The sequence below is a fragment of the Leucoraja erinacea genome, chromosome 4 (genome assembly GCF_028641065.1).
Source record: "Leucoraja erinacea ecotype New England chromosome 4, Leri_hhj_1, whole genome shotgun sequence".
Classification (NCBI taxonomy): Eukaryota; Metazoa; Chordata; class Chondrichthyes; order Rajiformes; family Rajidae; genus Leucoraja; species Leucoraja erinaceus.
The window spans coordinates 29158670-29181975 of record NC_073380.1 but is presented as its reverse complement, the minus strand read 5'-3'; the positions used below and the strand labels follow the sequence as shown (position 1 = coordinate 29181975).

The window sequence follows — 23306 nt, the reverse complement described above, 5'->3', positions numbered from 1 at the left end:
CATCACACACCCACACACACATCCACCCACACAACACACACACACACACACACACACACACACACACACACACACACACACACACACACACACACACACACACACCTACCCTCCACCACACACCCACTCCACACACCCATTCACACCCAGCTCCACCACCCACTCACACACACCCACCCACACCTACCCACACACACACACCCCCACTCACACTCACCCACCTATCCACACTCACACACACCCACTCACTCACACCCACCCACTCACACACACACACTCACACACACACCCACACTCACACACACCCACTCACACACACACACACACACACACACACACCCACCCCCCCCCCCACACACACACACACACACACACACACACACACACACACACACACACACACACACACACACACACACACACACACACACTCACACTTGCACACACACACACACACACTCACACTCACACTCACACTCACTCCCACACACCCACACACCCACCCCCACCCCCACTCCCACTCCAGTCCGGTCCCTCCACCGACACTCCTTGACTCCACCGGCCATTCCCGGCTTTATTATGGATCATAATTTCTATGAATTACGATATATAAAACTATGTAGGCTCACACAAAATGTGAATTCACAAAATACATGCAAACATTTTCTGAGATTTCAGGAAATTCCCGGCTCCCCTCTTTTGGCTCCCAGGCCCCCTTTTGGACCCCAGACCCGGGTATGATGTACTCCATGCACCCCCCTCTCATGCCCTGTGCTCGACCAGCTGAGTATCTTCAGCATTATGTTTTAATGCAAGTTTACAACATGTACTATTTTGTAACGTTTCCAATACGTCGTGGTTGTGTTTGAAAAATTATTCTGTTTTTTATTTTCCAAGTACATCTTAATTCCTGTAAATAATAAATAGGAGAATTCCTGCACACTGGAATTTTGTTTCTGTTAAACACACGCTTCCGATAGTTTTAGATTGCGGTTATGATTTGATGTCTTTTGATAGCTGGGTCCTAAGCTCATTTGTTTTTCCTTCATCAGGTCTTTTCCCAGCCATCCTGAACCTTGCCAGCAATGCTGTCATCTCCACTAATGCAACCTGCGGTGAGAATGGGCCTGAGATGTACTGCAAGTTGGTGGAGCACGTTCCTGGGCGGCCAATACGCAACCCTCAGTGTCGCATCTGTGACCTGAACAGCGCAAACCTGAAAGGTGTGTGTGTGTGTGTGTGTGCGACCAAACAGGGAGTGGTGACCTATCCCACACTTCCAAGTAGCAATTGATATCTCGCCCACTCTTACAAGGCTTTTTGATTGTTACTTTAGTTTAGTTTAATTTAGAGATATAGCACAGAAACAGGCCATTCGGCCCACCCAGTCCGTGCCGACCAGCGATCCCCACACACTAATTATCCTATGGACAATCATACCAAGCCAATTAGCCTACAAACCTGTACGTCTTTGGAGTGTGGGAGGAAACCGAAGATCTCAGCGAAAACCTGCGTGGTCATGGGGAGAACATGAAAACTCCATACAGGCAGCACCCATAGTCGTGATCGAACCCGGGTCTCCGGTGCTGTAAGCCAGCAACTCTACCGCTACGCCACCATGCCGCCCGTTGGAGCAGTTAATTATAGAATGCTTATTTGTCTTTTTGGGTAGAGGAAAATGTTTGAGAGCTACAATTCTCAATGTTAAGCCTATGTGAACTCTTGGAAAAGGGAGGATTTACGACACTTCTGCGATTTTGTTCACTAACACCCATTAGAAAATCAACATGATGTAATCCATCAAGAAATATTCCGGTGGATCTCACACGTATGTTATTATGGATACGTAATTTTTTCCATCCCTTGGGTTCTACTGTGAGCGGAGATTGTTCTAGTTATTATCTTCTAGCCTTTAGAATTTAGAGATACAACGCGGAAACAGGACCTTTGGCCCACCAAGTCCGTGCCGACCAGTTAGTACACTAACCAAGCACTAGGGATAATTTAACCAAAGCCAATTAACCTACATTCCTGTATGTCTTTGGAGCATGGGAACAAACAGGGGCACCCGGTGAAAACCCACGAGGTTACAAGGAGAATGTACAAATTCCATACAGATAGCACTCATAGTCAGGATCAAACCTAGGTATCGGGTACTGTAATGCCCCTATCCTACTTAGGAAACCTGAACGGAAACCTCTGGAGACTTTGAGCCCCACCCAAGGTTTCCGTGCGGTTCCCGGAGGTTTTTGTCAGTCTCCCTACCTGCAACCTCCGGCAACCACCTGCAACCTCCGGGAACTGCATGGAAAGCTTGGGTGGGGCACAAAGTCTCCAGAGATTTACGTTCAGGTTTCCTAAGTGGGACAGGGGCATAAGACAGCAACGATACCGCTGCGTCACTGTGCCAACCTAAATTGTGACCCATAAGATGGGCTCTGACAAGATGGGCAGATAAGATAAGACCATATCTTCTGCAATTGAAGTGAGCCACGCAAATGGAGTAGGGTCAATAGCAGACTGAGGGTGTAGAAAACTATAAATAATGTGCTGTACACAAAAATGCTGGAGAAACTCAGCGGGTGCAGAAGCATCTATGGAGCGAAGGAAATAGGCAACGTTTCGGGCCGAAACCCTTCTTCAGACTGTAAGTAATGTGAATCCTTTTCTTTCCTTGTGTCTGTTTCTGCAGAACGGCATCCAATTACGAGTGCTATTGATGGAACCAACAATTGGTGGCAGAGTCCCAGTATCCAGAACGGCAGACAATTCCACTGGGTGACAATTACCCTGGATCTGAGACAGGTGAGGAGAAAGAAACAATCCTTCTTACATGACATGTGGTGATGGAGGAACTCCAATGAGGAATCTCAATGTAATCTTCTCTTTAGGCCTGCGATGAGAAGAACTTATTTTGTGCCACGAGATATGACTCTTTGCAATTCTCTAATCTATAGGACTGTGATTGTTCATTCATGCAGGATATTCTAGACTGGGATTGATGCCTCTTTGAACCCTAAATGAATTAGAGGATTTGTAGAGGTACAGATTGGCCTCTACAGCATTGTACACAAATGGGCCGGGATGGTGAACAAGATGGCCCTATACCTGCATGTCTTTTATATCTTCTGGATATTTCAATGTTCTTAAAGCTTCGGTTTTATCATTGTCAAGACATATTTTCTCAGTGTTTCAACAATTACTGCGAACATTGTACATGATGCTCAACATTATGTTAGTAACATTAGGATGTAGTGAGATGTAGCTTGTAAGGAGAATTCGGTCATATTTGGCTACACTCTGATGAGATAGATAGAGTAGATAATTGGATCAATACCTGTCTTTAAGCAACCGTAGCTATAAAAAATCCAAAGTTAAAAATACATTTTGAAAATCGTTGAACTTCTCTGGTATGATGGCATTTTCCAACTAACACACAACCTCACAGTCTTGGTTCGGAAGGGCATTGTGCTGCAAAATAGAAAGATTAAATGAGAACTTTGAAGTTTGATCTTTATTTTATGAGAAGTTGAAGTGAGGGAATACGTGAAGAGCTCGCCAGCCGCATGCGCGTCAATCTTCAGAGCAGCTGTATGAAACCATAGACTAGTTGCTGAACTTAAGCTATAGAAAGATTATCGACCTTAGAATTACCGAATGATCTTTATGAGAAGTAGAGTTGGGAGTGGAGGGCACGTATATTCCCTCACTTCAACTTCTCATAAAATAAAGATCAAACTTCAAACGGTAAGTTTTCGTTTAATCTTTCTATTTTATATCGAAGTCACGTGAGTGACTATGTGAAGATTTCAAAGCTATGTGGTTTCATGCAGTAACCCAATCTGTGTGTGAAACACTTAAACAGATAAACCATTAATGGTAAAAAACATGGGTTATTAATACCATGATGCTAACTTGCATACATGGCCATTGCTCTTAACCAGATCATAGTCCCAATTGACTTTGAGTTAGACAATAAGTCATGCAACAGTCATGTTCAGAATTCTATCAGCAAATATCCAGACATATTCAACCAAATTTTATAATTTATTAACACGCACTATGTAAGCCTCTTGCTGTATGATGAAAGGGAAATATCTATTCTATTGGCTGCTAATGAGCCATCAGCAATCACTTGACAGAGTATTAAATAACAATAAAGAACAATCTTCCATCTCATAGGTACTAGCAATCTCAATGTACTTGTCTACCTAATAACACCCCCAATCTCTGCTCTGGTGGGTATGCTGTCAACTCCAAATGTACGTAATCATGCCCATTTTGCTTATGAGATCATTCCAATAACAAGCTACCCTAATGTCAGTTATGACCCAGAGACTGAGCCAGAGATTGAGTACAGACTGTGTTCTTTGTGCTGAAATCAGTTGCTAAAAGCATAATCAACTTAAAAGATACTGCACCCATTAGGAATACAGTAGATGAATATCTGCATAATAATTTACTGATATACATTGCACACTACAATGAGTGTAGGCTTTTAGAGCGGTCATATAAAAGACACCCTGCATAACATTAATGAACAGCGGGTGAATAACCAATCTTATAGGACTTTAGAGAATGACAAAGCAGCGCAAGCCATGTCAATTGTGCTATCACATAATTGCTTCTCTAAGCCCAAACTAAAAGCAACACAACCCTGTTACTTCCATTTAAAAGTAACTCACATATTTTGTTCACAAACTTCCCATACAATCGTACAGAGCTAACTGCCCGAGAAAAAATGCTGCACCACCAGCCATCACTCGTGACCGAGTAAATAGGAGCTGCTTCAGGCGTCTACCATGGCCTAAATGAATAGGCAAAGTGGGCACTATTAAATTTCATGTTGCCTCATCCTTAATATCGTAAGAGGTATCTACTAATACACCCCTAAGTTTTATCAGCTGCAAATTTTGCATATCATCTAAAAACTCAATGACATAATGCCCTTTGATCTGAATAGGGCAGCATTAGCTTCCACCACTGGCTTTGTTATCAAAAAAACAGGTATATCTTTACCTCTTGTGTATAGATATGGCAAAGTATGCATCTTCAAGATCGATTCTCTGAATGTTAAATTGCTGAAAGCCAGCGGCCCGTTCCTGAAGACAAATTTGGCTTGCATGCCAGAGCAGTTTCGAACTGCTCCGATTCCCGCGCCATGCGTCGACGCATTGACGTGCAAGCAGCTGGCGGGCTCTTCACGTGGTCACTCACGTTACTTCAATTTAAAATATCCCAGTATGCAATACATCACTAAAACCTTAGTCGTTGTACTAGTTTCACTGTCGTCCCAGTGAGTTTCATTGTCTGTATAACTCATTAACACCTAGCCCACAGCCACCAGTGGTTCATTTCTTGATCATTACCTTTTTGCATATCTTTCATTCATTTGCTCTATATGGGTCATCTGAGTTGGATGATCAGCCATGATCATATTGAATGGCGGTGCAGGCTCGAAGGGCCGAATGGCCTACTCCTGCACCTATTTTCTATGTTTCTACGTTTCTATATCTCTCTATATCACCATATATATCTCATTTCCTTTTCCCTTGACTCTTAGTCTGAAGAAGGGTCTCAATCCAAAACTTTACATATTCATTTTCTCCAGAGATGCTGCCTGACCCGCTGAGTTACTCCAGCATTTTGGTCCATCTTCGGTTTAAACCAGCATCTGCAGTTCCATCCTACACACAGACCAAAGATGTTTGTTTGGCAGCTATTTCAACACATGGATCTACTTTTTCACCAGGGGTAGCTTGAGTTAAGGCCACTGTCTGACAGCACTGTTACTTGGGAACTTTTGTCATTGTTGGGAGGTGACAGATGGCAATAATCCGCATCTTTACAATCCGCAACTCTTGAAATCTGTCTCACACCTTCTTCCTTCCTTTCTTGTCTTTGTTCTCAAAGACTAAGAAAAGGCTTTCTTAGCCTTTATCCCAACCAGCTGCCTTTCAAAACACCCCCTCCCTCACCCTGTGTCCTATTACCTGTCACGATTTTGTGTTGTTTAATACGGAGTTCAGTTCAGTCTGAAGAAGGGTCTCGACCAGGAACGTCACCCATTCCTTCTCTCCAGAGTCGCTGCCTGTCCCGCTCCAGGTTTAAACTGAGCACTGTCAGTTTAATGCGTGGGAATTTAAATGAAGAGCTGTTGGCTGTGCGCTGTGGTTTCTAAATATAGCGATACCGGCTGGAGCGCTATGGGCTTTACACATAGCGCTATGGCCACTACTCTCCTCTTTCTCTCTTCCTTTTTTTATTTTTTATATACACACTTCACGTTTTTCTACTCTCTGCCATCTATTTTTCCACTTTTTCCCCTTTCTATTGCGTTCTTTTTCTTGATCTGCTTACTTTTTTCTTATAACATAAAACTAGAGGTTGTACATAGAATGGATTACGGTATTACATAGTTGGCACCTAAAATTAGGCGCCACTGTACTGTTTTGTGCTGTATTAACTTCTAATAAAATCAAAACAGTATAAAAAAAAAAAAAAAGGTGCATGGAAGACATGTCAAAAAAAAAAAAAAACATTAAAAAAAAAAACAAATACTGATAAAAATACTGATTTCCTCGGAAAAATACTGATTTTCAGGTACTAGGATACTGAAATGCTCTGACAAAACTTGGCAGCTCTGAATTCCCCTCCTGCTGCCTTCCAGTGATGAATTCACCAACTTTGGGAAACAATTGTCAATCAGCTCAATGCAACATTGAGCTTCCTGCGTAGGTTGAGCCAGTGTTTGAACTTTGACTGGAACTGGTATGTTATGATTACCATTAAAGTTGAACATTGATGACATATTCACATGGAATTTCGAATTATAAAGGAACCGCAAAGTCCTGATGTAACTCAACGGGTCAGTCAATGACACTGGAGAACATGGATTGGTGACGGTTCGAGTCAGGACCCTTCTTCAGACTCGGTCACAACCCGAAACATCACCTATCCATGTTCTCCAGAGATGCTGCCTGACCTGCTGAGTTACTCCAGCGCGTTGTGTCTTTCTTTTTAACACAGCATCTGCACTTCTTTATTTCTAATTTCTATTTTTCTAATTGTGGGGGAAAAAATCTTCAACCTGCCAGAGATTTGCCTTCATGCTATTTGTTTCTTAATTCAAGAATCAAGTGTGTTTAATTGCTCTGTGCTGACAATGGAACAATGAAACTTGTAACAGCATAACAGGCCGGTAACACAACGTGCACATATAACATATAATTAAAAAAATCAAATAAATTAATAACCCTAATACTAGTGCAAAGATGAAAGCTCAAAGTATTTAGTGCAACCCAGGGCACATCATAGTTCTTCGATTAATGTTGTGCCCAAGTGCCTTATGGTTGTTGGGAAGAAGCAATTCTTGAACCTGGTGGACACAGTCTTCAGACTCCTATGCCTTCTTCCCGATGGTAGGAGTAAAATTCCTATTCATTGAGACATCACCACAACCCTTATCTGGCAATTTTGTTTAGCGAATGTGGCCCAGAGACATTCCAAAATGCAGCTGGAAATATTTGAATATAATGCAGTGTGCGGCATGCAGTGCTGGAGTGCACACTCCTGACAGAACTATCTGACATCTTTATCTTGTGATTAATGCAGAAATTTGAGATGTTTCTTTCGACAGAACCTGAAGAGCCTTTGAATGGCTGTGAAAGTAACAGCTGTAGAGAGTGCCTGGAGGCCTGGTTAATGATGGTCTACGTGTTCCATTACACGTGGGCTTTGATGTGTGCCCATGATAGTCGTTTAGTTATTAAATGAAACAGTGTTTGGCTGTGACGCCCATCAGCAAGTGGATCAAAGTAGCATTCACTGCAGACTAGTGAGAAATATCTCAACTGAGTCCTTGCCCTTTTAAACTTCCAAAACCGGCATAATCATGCTCAATTTGATTGCGGAAAGATTACCATGTATTGTCGGCTGATTGTTTCTGAAAAATCATTGAATATGTATTAAAGTAAGTAAATTGCTGGCACCAGATACCATGGGCTGGTATCACTGAGCATTTAGAAAAGAACATTGTTGAAGGATTTTGGTTTTGATTATTGCAGTTCTGCTTGTGACCTTTCAAAGGCCTGTTCAGGCTGGTCAGTTGAAAGACATCTCTTTGATCTGTTTTAATGAGTTGGAGCAGTTTGGTCATTGGTGTCTTTACAGCAGGACCGGCATTCGATTTCATTAGGTGGCCATGAATTGCAGGGCTCCAGTTTAATTTGTTTCCCTCGCCTTCTCCAGCCCAGGGCCTCTGAAGCCAATTAATGTAGCTGAACTGCTGTTTAACCCAGGACCTGTCCCTCATTGCATTGATTGGCAATGTTAAAGACTAGCCAGGCAGGTTGCAGCAAAATATCCCTTTACCCTCTTGCTTTCATGTGAGTGTAACTTTCATCTAAATTCTGTGCATAAAATCATATGAGACAGAGTTTGTTGAAAGGTCTTGATCCGAAACGTCCCATTTCTTCTCTCCAAGATGAGTCCTGCTGAGTTACTCCAGCATTCTGTGTCTATTTTTGGTGTAAACCAGTATCTGCAGTTCCTTCCAACACGTAAAATCTTGCATTGAATACTGGAGCTAGTGAGGCAAGAAAGACAGTGCCAAGATTGGTTTTGGATCTTGCGTGACTGATCATTGGAAAGCAACAATGTCCCACCCACACCAGTGTGCAAAGAGATCCTGGTCATTTTGAGGCATTGGCCTCTTTACCTCAGGGAACTTCCAGTTTATTTTTACAAAAATATGCTCTGTTCATAAAATTTGCAAAAGAAATAGGGAGAGGGGGGGGCGAGGATATGACTATTCCTTGGAGCGCAGGAGGATGAGGGGTGATCCTATGGCGGTGTATAAAATCATGAGGGGAATGGACAGGGTGAATCCACAGTCGTTTTAACCAGAGTTGGGGAATGAAGAGCCCGAGGACAAAGGTTTCAGGTGAGAGGAGAAAGATTTAATAGGAACTTGACGGGCAAATTTTTTCACACAAAGGGTAGTGGGTATATGAAACAAGCTGTCAGAGGAGGCAGTTGAGGCATAAACTGTTCTCATTTGAAAGATACTTGTACAGGTACATGGATAGGAAAAGTTGAGAAGGATATGGGCCAAACCCAGGCCGGTGGGACTAGGGTAGATGGGGATCTTGGTCGGGTGGGCAAGTTTGGCTGAAGGACCTGTTGCCATCCTGTATGACTATGAATGTAGGACCTCATAAATAACAAAACATCCCAAGTGTCACTGTTCACTTAATTATTTTGGTTCCCCGTATGTTTCTTTTCCACTCCCATCAGTCCATCCAGGTTCTCTCTCCCTTTGTTCTTCTTTCCCAAACTGCACCCAGCCCCATCATCCTCCTCACCAGGATGGTTCCATCCACCCTTCACCCATTTCTCCCAGAGTTCACATTTCCTACACCCTCCCCCCAGTTGGCTCCAGCAACCCATCATTCCTCCCCCCCCCCCTCCCAATGGATATTTTTAAGGCAGCGATAGATAGATTCTTGATTAGACCGGGTGACAGTGGTTATGGGGACATTTAAGGGTTGAGATTTTTGATTGGAGAAAGGCTAAATTTGAGGAGATGCGAAAGGATTTAAAAGGAGTGAATTGGGACATTTTGTTTTATGGGAAGGGTGTAGTAGAGAAATGGAGAATATTTAAAGGTGAAATTTTAACAGTACAGAATCTTTATGTCCCTGTTCGGTTGAAAGGAAATAATAATAATTGGAAAGAGCTATGGTTTTCAAGGGAAATTGGACACGGTTCGGAAAAAGAGAGATCTACAATAATTATAGACAGTATGGAGTAAATGAGGTGCTTGAGGAGTATAAAGAATGGAAAAATAATCTTAAGAAAGAAATTAGAAAAGCTAAAAGAAGATATGAGGTTGCTTTGGCAAGTAAGGTGAAAGTAAATCCAAAGGATTTCTACAGCTATATTAATAGCAAAATGATAACGAGGGATAAAATTGGTCCATTAGAGAGTCAGAGTGGACAGCTGTCTGCAGAGCCAAAAGAGATGGGGGAGATATTGAACAATTTATTTTCTTCGGTATTCACCAAGGAGAAGGATATTGAATTATGTGAGGTAAGGGAAACAAGTAGATGGGCAAATTAATGGAAAGGATACTTAGAGATAATATATAATCATCTGGATAAACAGTGTCTGATTAGGAACTGTCAACATGGATTTGTGCCTGGAAGGTCTAAACTCCTTGAATTTTTTGAAGAGGTTACTAGGGAAATTGATGAGGGTCAAGCAGTGGATGTTGACTATATGGACTTCAGTAAGGCCTTTGACAAGGTTCCACATGGAAGGTTTGTTAAGAAGGTTCAATTGTTGGGTATTAATAGTGGAGTAGCAAGATGGATTCAACAGTGGCTGAATGAGAGATACCAGAGAGTAATGGTGGATAACTGTGTGTCAGGTTGGAGGCTGGTGACTAGTGGGGTGCCTTGGGGATCTGTGTTGGGTCCACTGTTGTTTGTCATGTACATCAATGATCTGGATGATGGTGTGGTAAATTGGATTAGTAAGTATGCAGATGATACTAAAATAGGTGGTGTTGTGGATAATGAAGTAGATTTTCAAAGTCTACAGAGAGATTTAGGCCATTTGGAAGTGGGCAGAAAGATGGCAGATGGAGTTTAATGCTGATAAGTGTGAGGTTCTACATCTTGGCAGGACAAATCAAAATAGGACGTACATGGTAAATGGTAGCGAATTGACGAATGCGGTTGAACAGAGGGATCTAGGAATAACTGTGCAAAGTTCCCTGAAGGTGGAATCTCATGTAGATAGGGTGGCAAAGAAAGCTTTTGGTGTGCTGGACTTTATAAATCAGAGCATTGAGTATTGAAGTTGGGATGTAATGTTAAAATTGTACAAGGCATTGGTGAGGCCAATTCTGGAGTATAGTGTACAATTTTGGTTGCCAAATTATAGGAAAGATGCCAACAAAATAGAGAGAGTACAGAACAGATTTACTAGAATGTTGCCTGGGTTTCTCCACAGATGCAGCTGAACCTGCTGATTTTATCCAGCAGCTTGTTTTTGGTACCAGATTCCAACAACCTGCAGTTACGTATGTCTCTGTCCTCATCAAGAGGACATGAAAACCAGCACAGCTAAATTTAGGGAATGAAACAAGCCCAATGTACGTTATTGAATTCAATCTCTGTAACATCTCAAAGTGTGTCTTGCCATCAATATTCACTGGACGTGATAATAAGATACTTAAATCTCCTACATATGCACTTCTTTCAATTTTAGTTTAGTTTAGAAATGCAGCATGGAAACTGACCCCTTAGCCCACCGAGGGTATGCCGACCATCGACCAATCACACTAGTTCTATGCTATCTCACTTTCCAATCCATTCCCTACATTTTTCGGACCATTTTCTCTGTTAATTAACCTGCAAACCCGCACGTCTTTGGGTTGTGGGAGGAAACCCATGTGGCCACAGGGAGAGCGTGCAAACTCCATACAGTCAGCACCCAAGGTGAGGATCGAACCCCAGGTCTCTGGCGCTGTGAGGCAGCAACTCGAACCATTTACAATATTTAGCAGATACTTGGTGGTAAATAAGCTAACTGGAAAGACATAACATGCTGTTCCTTTCCCCCCTCCCCCGTCCTTCCATAAAAAAGCTTATTCACAGGTTGGTGGCTGTATCTTTTGCCAGCACCGGCATGTTTTCTAATTACTTTACGCATTGCTGCTTTTTTTGTTGAGTATGTGGAAAAAGCCGTGTGATGCCTAATTGCACATTCATTTGCTGTGAACCAGGTTTCAGGTTTGCTGATGTTGCCGGGGTTGAACAGCAGTGAAGTGCCATGTTTGCTGCTGTGCTGTTAACTGCACTCAGCATGTTAACTTTGAACCAGATATGTGACAATCCAGTCAGTTGCCAATGGTTGTCAGTGTGACCACAGGATCAGGCCAAACGTGACAAGCCTTTTTTTATTTGAATGTTGGGGCTGAATGAGACAGGTGCTTATTTAATGAATGGAAGGAATTGCACATAGCTTTGTCAAGTAGGGGAAAGGTATATTCTGTCCCTGTGACAGGATTGGGAAAGACATGATTCAATTTTGCAAGATAAGTATAATTTATTTTAGTTTAGTATATTGTCACATGGACCAAGGTACAGTGAAAGGCTTTCGTTACGTGCTAACCAGTCAGCGGAAATGGTACACATGATTACAATCGAGCCATCCACAGTGTACAGATACATGATAAAGGGAATAACGTTTAGCGCCAGATAAGGTCCAGTAAAACTTACCGAATAGTGAACGACCTGGATAGAGTGGACGTGGAGAAGATGTTTACACTTGTGGGAGAGTCTTGGTCCAGAGGCCATACTCTGAATACAAGGACGTACCTTTAGAAAGGAGAAGAGGAGGAATTTATTTTGTCCCACAGACTTCAGCGGAGGCCTAGTCAATTGGTATTCATAGGCAGAGAGTGACAGAGGGTGGGGGGAGGGGGGGGGAGAGAGCGGGAGGGGGAATAGAGAGGGGGAGCCCCGGGCCAAGCCGAGGGGGGGGGGGGGGGAGAGAGACCCAAATCGAGGCACGATTCGAGGTGCGAGCGGGTGAGCGAGTGTCGACCAAAGGAGCGGCGGTTGGCCCGAAGCAGTCTTGAGCTAAGATCTTTGGTCGGCGAGGGGGGGGGGGGGGGGGGGGCAGCTCACGGGGGCAGCAACACGCGGGGGGGAGGGGCCTGCAGCTTACGGGGGTGGCGGAGCTCTCAGGTACAGGGCCCGAGCCAAGCTGAGGCACGAGTGGGTGAACATCTTCAGTCGACAGTGCGACTTTTGAACAACCGGGGGAGGAGGGAAGGGTGGGTGGTGGCGTCAGTCGCAGCGCGAGCAGACGGCAGGCAGATCCACGTCATCAGCAAAAAAAACAGAAAAAAGGCAGTTTGAATTGAAAGTTGGATCGGATTTGTGAACATTTTTTATTAATAACTCAAGAAATAAAGCAGGAAATTTTCAGATAAAGCGATTTTTGACTCCAAGGGCTAAATAGAATCTACCAGAATATGTTAAAAAATGTGGGCGTTGTTTTTTCGAGTAGATGTGATCACACACAAGCAAATAAATAAATAAATACACACACACACACACACACACACACACACACACACACACACACACACACACACACACACACACACACACACACACACACACACACACACACACACACACACACACACACACACACACACAATCAGAGTTTTACAGTTATGTGCAGGGCAGGTTTTTTTTACACAGAGAGTGGTGGGTGCCTGGTACACACTGCCAGGGATGGTGTTGGTACAAGAGTGCCATTTAAGAGGCTTTTAGATAGGCAGGGAATTGAAAGATGTGGATCATGGCGTCTTGACAGTGTCATATTAACTTGGTATCATGTTCGGGGCGGACATTGTGGGCTACTCCCATGCTATACTATTCTATGAACCATTTCCACTGCAACTTGCCCAATATTGGTCTATGTTGAAGATAGACACAAATTGCTGGAGTAACTCAGCAGATCAGGCAGCATCTCTGGAGAGAAAGGATAGTGACGTTTCAGGTTGGAACCCTTCTTAATTCCGAACCGAAACGTCACCTCAAGATTCAATTTATTTGTCATTTGGACCCCCTGAGGTCCAAACGAAATGACGTTTCTGCAGCCATACATTACAAACAAATAGACCCAAGACACAACATAATTTACATAAACATCCATCACATTGCTGTGATGGAAGGCCAAAAAAACTTATCTCTCCACTGCACTCTATGTCCGTGTTCTCCAGAGATGCTACTGACCTGCTGAGTTAATCCAGCATTTTTGTCTATCTTCGGTATAAACCAGCATCTGCAGTTCCTTTCTACACATTGATCTGTGTAGCATGAGATGTTAGTAAAATCACATGATTTCAGTGCAACTGAGAGCTGAACAAGTACCTGCCAACTCAATGTGAGAACATCGTTATTTCATCAGTGATGTGTCTGGCCTTCATTTGACTTGGTTGAAACTGAAATTCAAAAGAGAGGAGGTGGGAAATAGAACTGCCCATTTAATTCTTGCATTTGCTCTCCCTATATCAATCAAACAATAAATATTCGTCAATGACAAGCATGGCCCGCTCATAATGTAGAGTGCATTGTTCTGCATCAGGCTTACTGTAGTCTGTAAATGTATCCCTGCTTAAACATACTGCTAATCTATATCAACACTTATCTGGAGGGAACAAATGTAGCGCTTGTACGTGGGCGGATGCTACATTTCTAAAGCTCCACAATTGACACTGGATTCTAAAGAAATTAGGATCCTTTAGAAATAAATTATTATATGTTACACCTTACTTCATAGTGCCTAATAGTGAACAGCACAGTCATTTAGCAGTGTGAGGGCCTGTGCCCAGTTTGGACTCAGATGTGATATAGGGTGATTTTTGTCTATACAATCCCATACATACAGCAAAGTGGCACTGCCTACAGATGTTCATGAGACGCTCGAATGTTTAATTTAGTTTTAGTTTAGTTTAGTTTATTATTATCACGTCTACCGAGGTGCAGTGAAAAGATTTTCGTTGCATGCTAACCAGTCAAACTACACATGATTACAATCAATCTGTCCACAGTGTAGAGATGCAGGATAATGGGTATAATGTTTAGTGCAAGATAAAATCCAGTAAAATCCGAGTTAAAGATAGTTCGAAGGTCTCCAATGGAGTAGATGGGAGGTCAGGACAGCTGCATAGCTGGTGAGAGAACAGTTCAGTTGCATGATAACAGCTGGGAAGAAACTGTTTGTATGTTCACTTTATCCATGTGCAAGACAATTCCAGACTTGCTGAGTGAAGGTTCTTCATGTACTCCAGCGATTTTTCTCCCATAGAGTCATCAAGTCAGGGCGTGGAAACAGGCCCCTCGGCCCAACTTGCCCACACCGGCCAACATGTCCCGTCTACACTAATACCACTGGCCTGCATTTGGCCCATATCCTTCTAAACCTATCCTATCCATGTACCGGTCTAAATGTTTCTTAAATGTTGCAATAGTACCTGCTTAAACATTGCGATAGTACCTGTGCGTTTGTGTTAATTTAGTTTAGTTTTAAAACTAATACAGGTTTCAGTGATTGCTTCCCCCATGTTTTAGGTGCAGTTAGTTGTGCCTCACACTGTTGCCTGGTTTAAGTCACCTTGAAATTAGCTGTTGACAGCCCTTAATTCCTCTTTTTGGACAGGTACGTGCCTGTGGAGGTGCAGCAGGCAATGCCGAATATCTAGACCAGCCCTGAGGCTTAATATAAGACTGTCTGCAGCAGAGGAGAAAGGGGAGGCCTGATATCGATATATAAAGTTATGAGATGGGATAGATAGTGCGAGCCTCCTAGTGGGGGTGTCAAAGTTAAAAGGACATGTGATACAGAGAAGGTTTAGAGGGGTTTGAGGTTGATTTTTTCCAACACAGGAAGTGGTTGGTATCTGGAATGCGCTGCCTAAAGAACGGTGGAGGCAGATACACTCAACAACATCTAAACATCATCAAATCTTTGAATTGCCAAGGCATTCAAAGTGCTGGAGCAACTATTTGGATCAGACAGCATCTCTAGATAAAAAAGCTGGGTGACATTTGGGCAGAGATTTTCAGACTGAAAGTAGAGGGGAGGGAACTGGAGGTTAGAAAAGGTCAGAACAAAGCAGGGACGGGACCCAAAACATCACACATCACTTTTCTCGACAGACGCTGCCTGGTCCATTGTGTTACTCCAGCACTTTGTGTCTATCTTTAGTTTAAAGCAGCACCTGCGATTCCTTTCTCCACATTTATTTATTTATTTTGTTCCTTTTTGGACGTTATATTGGTATTGAATGAATGTGGAGCTTGGTTTAAGGTCAAGGGGAATCCTGCTCTTTGTTTGCTGATGTGCACGGTGAGATTCTATGTTACTTTCTGCCATCATTGTTATCTCCACCCACCTGTCAGGTTGCATTAGATCTGGTGAGATGAGCAGTTGTTTGGCTGGAATAGTCTGGAGCAATGAACTTATCTTGTGCTTCACTGACATTTTCATTTCAAATATCTTTGTGTCCCTGTCTGCTTGGGAGGTTGGGAGCACTCTGTGAACTCTTCACTGCAAGCAACTGGCTGGAATAGCTTTTGATTTGAAACTGTAATCATTATCAGTGGTTGTTTGAAGCCCTTTCTCCCCCCCACCACCCCCCCAGCGGGACTCCAACCCAGATCATTAAGACAACGACAAACTTTTTTAGCTGGATTCTCAAAGATTAGGGTGTCTAGTCTTGAAAGCCCTGGATGCCGGGCCACCTATAGTGGTGAAGGTCAGTTGATGCATCATCAAACGATAGATACATCTAATCAGCTGGAAATATTGGCAGAAATACAAAAGAAAGATGGCCAATTATTTACCACCCTTAACCCGATCTAACATTAAATGAGGTCAAGGTTCAATAGGCCCACGTTGATATCACTGAATACCGCTTAATACCAAAATGACTGTGTAATTTTGTATGTTTCTTTGTATTTGGATAATTCTTATATAAGCCTTTGTATAATTGACAGGAACTGCATCACGGAGCTATAGACTGGGCAAACAATGCACAGATTTTGCTGGGCAACAATTGATGGGGTTCAGACCGTCAGCATTTATGATTCATGTTAAAACAATCCCACACTGCCTGAAAAAGTTACCTGTGAGATACTTATGGTCGGGTGAGAAAAAATTGCTGCTGAAATATGATCAGTATCTCACATATATCAATCCCACCCCAGGAAATGAAGGGGAGTGTGAAACTTTTATATGTAAATTTTAAATTTCTTTAGTTTAGAGATTCTTCAGGTATTATTACAGATATTGTCCCCAATAGTTGGTGTTAGTTTAGTTTAGTTTAGAGATACAGGTCCTTCGGCCCACCGAGTCCATGCTGGTCAACAATCTCCCATATACTGGTTCAGTATATACTACACATTAGGGACAATTTGCAGATGCCAATTAATCTACAAACCTGCATGTTTTTGGAATGTGGGAGGTAACCGGAGCTCCCGGAGAAAACACATGTGGTCATAGGGACAATGTACAAGCTCCGTACAGACAGCACCTGTAGTCAGGATTGAACCTGGGTCTCAAGTACTGAGTTGTAGTAAATCCACCACCGCACCACCGTACGCCCCAAATCTATCCTATCTATTCTATCTGTTTGATAGAATTTGTTATCAGGAAGTAAGTATTCAAACTTATCCACCGTGGGCTTATTGAACCTTGACCTCATTTAATGTTAGATCAGGTTAAGGGTGGTAAATAATTGGCCATCTTCCTTTTGTATTTCTGCCAATATTTCCAGCTGATTAGATGTATCTGTAGTTAGATGATGCATCAACTGACCTTCACCACTGTAGGTGGCCTGGCATCCAGGGTCTTCAAGGCTCTCATCTCCTACTACTTTGTAGTTTGGAGCATTTTAGGAGGTTGTAAGGTTGTTGGGAAGAGGCTGCTTTTAAATCTGAATGTTTTGGCAGTCTAACCTCGCGAAACAAGCGGCCCCTCCTGAGTCACGTGACCGCGGCTTCCGAACGCCGGGTTCGATCTCTGCGTACGCCGGCAGGCGCCGCTACAATGTTATACTTTTCAGGATTCTATACCTCCTTCCTATACCTTTGGCAGGAGTGAACTGAGAGTGTGGCCCGGGCGGTGTGGGTGTCAGAAGATGTTGGCTGCCTTTTTGAAGCAACAACTCCTGGTAATCCCTTTGATGGTGGGGAGTTCAGTACTCGTGATGGACTGGGAAGTGTTTGCCACTTTTACAGTCTTCGTTGTTCGTGGGCGTTCAAGTTGCTGAAGCTGTCCTTGATGCAACCAGATGATTTCTACTGTACACCTGTAGAAGTTCAAGAGATTATTCATAACAAATCTCCTCAGTCTTCTAAGGAAGTTGAGGCGCTGATGGGCTTTAAAAAAAAATTGCATCAATGTGCTGGGTCCAGGACAGATCTTCAGTGAAATGCACACCCAGGAATCTGAAGTTTTTTGTCTCTCTCTACCGCCGATCTGTCGATGAAGACAGCGTTGACACAGTATCGAGAATCAATATGTTCCACTGCAGCCAAAGCAAGTTTCTAAACCTAAGCCACAAAGTTACCCCTTCCCCATACAAGCTCTATGTCCCAGCCCCAACCTAAAGTCAGGCTCTGTTTCATTTAAAACCATTGGACACGGTATTGAGAAAAAGAGGATACTGTTGACAGGGAAGGAAAGAAGCAGGCCTTTCAACTTTGAATTAAAATGAAATCCATTGATGGGTCATCGAATGGTGAATGACTGCTGTGTGCTAAAACTGTAACATTGAATTACAAGGAGCCAGGGTTGATTTATTTTAACTGAACTTCGTTGATTGAAGTGAAAAGAATAATTTGCTTTAACTGACTGCTGAAGAAGGATTTAGAATGAGCTGCATCAGCTGCCATTTTCATGGTTTGATTACGCTGCTTCAGGGACTGAACAGAAAAATGTTTGGTGCAGGCAGAAGCCACTCATTCCAAATGCAGCCAAGTGTGTGATGAGCACACAAGTACTTTAGCAGGCAGTGTCAAACAGAAGGTAAATGGGTTAAACATGATCACCAAAGATCTCTGTGTCCAGTACCTCGTCAGAGGCTCCACTTGCAGACATGGTTAGGTTTACCTTAAATTATCGGACGGCTTGAATAATATTCCATTCTCTAACCCCAAACCCATCTCTGTCACACAACCAGGCTGCACAGTGGCACATCTGTTGGAGCTGCAGCCTCACAACGCCAGACACCTGGGTTAGATCCTGACATCAGATGTTGTCTGTGTGGAGTTGCCACGTTCTCCCTGTGACCGTGTGGGTTTCCTCCAGGTGCCCCAGTTTCCTCCCACATCACAAAGACGTGTGGGTTTGCAGGTTAATTGACGTCTGTAAGTCCCCCCCAGTGTATATGGAGTGATGGCAAAAGCAGGGTAAAATAGAACTAGTGTGAATGGATAATCAATGGTCGGCGTGGACTCGGTGGGCCGATGAGGCCTTTTTCCATACTGTATCTCTAAACTTAACTATCCCTCACCTCATTGGCTTCAAATGACTTCTCCTTCTCTCCCCACCCTCTAAAATAGAGAACAGTACAGCAGTGAAGTGGGCCATTTGCCGCACAGAATCAGTGCCGAACATGATGTCAGGTTAAATTTATCTCTGCTCTCATCTGATCCATATCCCTCTATTCCCTGCATATCTATGTGCATATCTAAAAGTCTCTTAAAGGCCACCATCATATCTGGCTCCACCACCACACCGAGCAGCGCATTCCAGGCACCCAACACCCCCAGGCCAAAGAAAAATCTGCCCCACAAATCTCCTTTCAATTTTAGTTGCTGCCTTACAGCGCCAGAGACCTGGGTTTGATCCTGATTACGGATGCTATCTGCATGGAGTATGTACGTTCCCCCTGTGACTGCATGGATTTTCTCTGGTGCTCCGGTTTCCTCCCCCACTCCAAGGATGTGCAGGGTTGTAGGATAATTGGCTTTGGTAAAATTGTAAATTTTCCCCAGTGTGTAGGATAGTGCTAGTGTATGGGGCGACTGCTGGTCGGTGTGGTGGACCTAAGGGCTGTTTCCATGCTGTATCTCTAAAGTCTAAAACAATACTAGTTTGTCCAACCTCTCCTTATTGCTAAAACCCCCTAATCCTGGCAGCATTCTGGCGAACTTCGTCTGCACCCTCTGGAAAGCCTCTGTATCCGTCCTCTGATGGGGTGACCAGAACTGCACACAATACTCCAAATGCGGCCTAACCAAAGTGCAATAATGCTGTAGCATGACTTCCTGACTCGTATACTCAACTCCCCAACTCCCCAATCGATGAAAGCAACCATATGCTTACCATATGCTTTCTTTACAACTAAAGATTTGAGTATAGGAGCAGGGAGGTTCTGCTGCAGTTGTACAGGGGCTTGGTGAGACCACACCTGGAGTATTGTGTACAGTTGTGGTCTCCAAATCTGAGGAAGGACATTATTGCCATAGAGGGAGTGCGGAGAAGGTTCACCAGACTGATTCCTGGGATGTCAGGACTGTCTTATGAAGAAAGACTGGATAGACTTGGCTTGTACTCACTATAATTTTAGAAGATTGAGAGGGGATCTTATAGAAATTTACAAAATTCTTAAGGGGTTGGACAGGCTAGATGCAGGAAGATTGTTCCCATTGTTGGGGAAGTCCAGAATAAGGGGTCACAGTTTAAGGATATGGCGGAAGTCTTTTAGGACTGAGTTGAGAAAAACATTTTTCACACAGAGAGTGGTGAATCTCTGGAACTCTCTGCCACAGAAGGTGATTGAGGCCAGTTCATTGGCTATATTTAAGAGGGAGTTAGATGTGGCCCTTGTGGCTAAAGGGATCAGGGGGTATGGAGAGAAGGCAGGTACATGATACTGAGTTGGATGATCAGCCATGATCATATTGAATGGCGGTGCAGGCTCGAAGGGCCGAATGGCCTACTCCTGCACCTATTTTCTACGTTTCTATGTTTCTAACTCTAACTAGCCTGATTCATTTCCTATCCTTAAGATCCCTGCACCACAGCTAACATTGTGTTTTCAGCAGTTACAGTATGTTTAATTTTATGTTAAAATAGGGCCTTCTCTGTCACTGTGGGATAGCCAGAGTGTCTTTCCCTGGTCATCTGTTCCATATTTGTTCCAAAAACTAAACAAGATGCTTGGTTGCTTGCTATGGCTAAGACCAATTCTTTCAGAAGGTGGTATTCCTGAAGGAATAGTATATCTTCCCTTAATATTGGGAATTTCTAATGAGGGGATTGATAGGTTCTTGATTGGTAAGGGTAGGTTGAGGAAAACATCAGCTATCCATATTCTCCAGAGATGCTGCCTACTCCAGCATTTTATGTCTATCTTCGGTATAAACCAGCATCTGCAGTTCTTTCCTACACCAAACAAAATATTGTTGGATTATTGTTTAAAATCCCACTAGTGACCTGCAGGGAAGGGAATCTGCCATCTTGCCTCCGAGCCATTAGTAATTGCAGATCCAGAACGGCATGATTAATTCTCTCGCAAGCCATTCCAGTGAAAGGTGATGAGGCCTCCCAGTAACACACATGCCCTGTGAATATATAAGTAAAAACTTGCTACTGAGGTTCTTTGTTTGGACTGGGAAGTCTTTGGACTGTTTTTCACACAGTTCAGTTCCGAAAGCCAAGTTGGTTTATTATATGTGCTGTTAGGCGAAACCTCTGCAGCCATTTGTTAATAACGGTGGATTTAAAAGTGCCTGGGAGTATTCTCTTGGATGTCCATGCTGATAGAGAGAATACTTCATTTGGATTAGTTGCCTACAGCGTGTGAACATTTTTCTGGTTTCCGCCTGCATTGTAACCCAGTGACATGGTGTGTCTGTGTTTCATTTAACTCGGATCACTTCAAAAACTGCTGTGAGGTTGCGCCAGGCCTTCAGATAACAGCTCGTTCTGACATCTGCTCAAAGAGGGTGCTTTTAGAAGCTCACTTTGGAAGATCATTGTTTAACTAAAAAAATAAAACCTTAAATGCCTATAAAGGGCCCCCCAAAATCTTCCTTTTGGTCACATTAGTGAAAACATTGATGCGAGTAAGAAGTGATACATCCTGGCTCACATGTCACTGTGGGATAGCCAGAGACATTTCCTCGAAGATTATCAACGGGGAGGTTTTTCCAGGGGTAAGGAAGACTTTATCAAAGCCCTTCCAACTGTGCTGCCACATTTCACTCTCTAAAAACCTGTGGTCATCTGAAACGGCATGACTCACCCGCTGCTAATTCCACTTTATTCACCCCATGGCTCTCCTCACCAACGCATTGTGGACAGTTTACTGTATATTACAGTCAACTAACACAACAAACGCAGACACAAGGAACTGCAGATGCCAGTTTACAAAAACAGAAACCTGGCAACCGGCTTGCTTGTGGGATATGGGAGGAAATCAAAGCACCTTATGGGAAGAAGGCAGGAGAATGGGGTTGAGAGGAAAAGACGGATCAGCCATGATTGAATGGTAGAGTAGACTTGTTGGGCTGAATGGCCCAATTCTGACCCTATCACATGAACCTTAATACCACCACGGGTGCCGCGCAATTGGCAGCCCCGCCAACAATTTGTTTTAAACATTTTTTTTAGTATGTGTTAAAAGTTTGTGTGAATTTTCTCCGGTTTGTTTTTATGTGGGGGCGGTGAAGGGGGGGGTGAGGTCAGGGGAAACTTTTTTTCAAGTTTATTACCTTGCCGGAGATGCGATTAATTTTCGGATTGCATTCTACGGTCGCTCTGCAGCCTACCATCAATGGAGCTGGAGGCCTCCTCGGACTGACCTTGGGCCCCACCGCAGAACGTGGACTTGCATCGGAGTCGATTCCCTTGCCCCGGATCGCTCCAACCGTAGCCTGCGGTCTTTACATCGGGAGCTCGCAGTCTCTGGAGAGGCCGTGGATGTCGGGAGCTCCAACGTTCAATCACCCGGCGTGGGGGAACTGACACCCCCCAGATGCAGGAGCTGATTGCCTCGATGCAGAGGGCCTGCCGCCGGCTACGGGAGTCAAGATCGTCCCGTCAACGGAGGGCTCGAGGCCCCTGACCACGGGAGATCAAAGGGAAGAGATTGAACTTTTTTTCGTCTTCCATCACATTGAGGAATATGGACGAGTCACTGCGATGGATGTTTATGTTAAAATGTATTTTGTGTGTTCCGTTGCTTTTTATATATATGACTATCTTGGCAAATGAAATTCCTCGTATGTTGCAAAACACACTTGGCTAATAAAGTATTATTGTGATTGTGATTGTGGACGTATGATATTGCTCCTGTAAAATACCTAGTGCATTTGCACTGCATTAAAAAAAGATGCATGGTAAATGGAGGTTATTGCTCCTGGCTCAGAATGGCTTCAGATACAAGATACTTAAGTGAACCACTGTACAAGCATAACATGACAATGCAGGTTGTCTACTGGAAGGGGGAGGGGAAGGAGGAAGGGATTTCCTGAGTGAACAGTTCTGGGTACAATGGGATGCTAAGTGGTAGCTGCTGGTTTCTCAGCTTTCCAGAGCTATCACTGGTGTAGGTCAGAGGTCATCGCCATTTGTCAACAAAGTTCTTGTTAGGGCATCTCCATCCCCACTCCAAAAATGTCAAGAATGTCTTGATCGATTGGGTTTCAGATGACATTTTGGCTACAGTTAAGCTGCCTCAGCGATAGCATTTAAAAGCCTTT

General features: G+C 43.5%; 1 protein-coding gene across 1 annotated transcript in view; it reads left to right on the top strand.

Annotated features, from left to right (window-relative positions):
* The window catches only part of lama1 (laminin, alpha 1), a 273548-nt gene that overhangs the window by 50482 nt on the left and 199760 nt on the right, over positions 1-23306 (top strand). Inside the window, exons 2-3 of the mRNA XM_055633912.1 lie at positions 1053-1223; positions 2693-2805. Of these exons, the coding sequence (XP_055489887.1) occupies positions 1053-1223; positions 2693-2805 (284 nt within the window). The remainder of the gene's footprint in view (positions 1-1052; positions 1224-2692; positions 2806-23306) is intronic.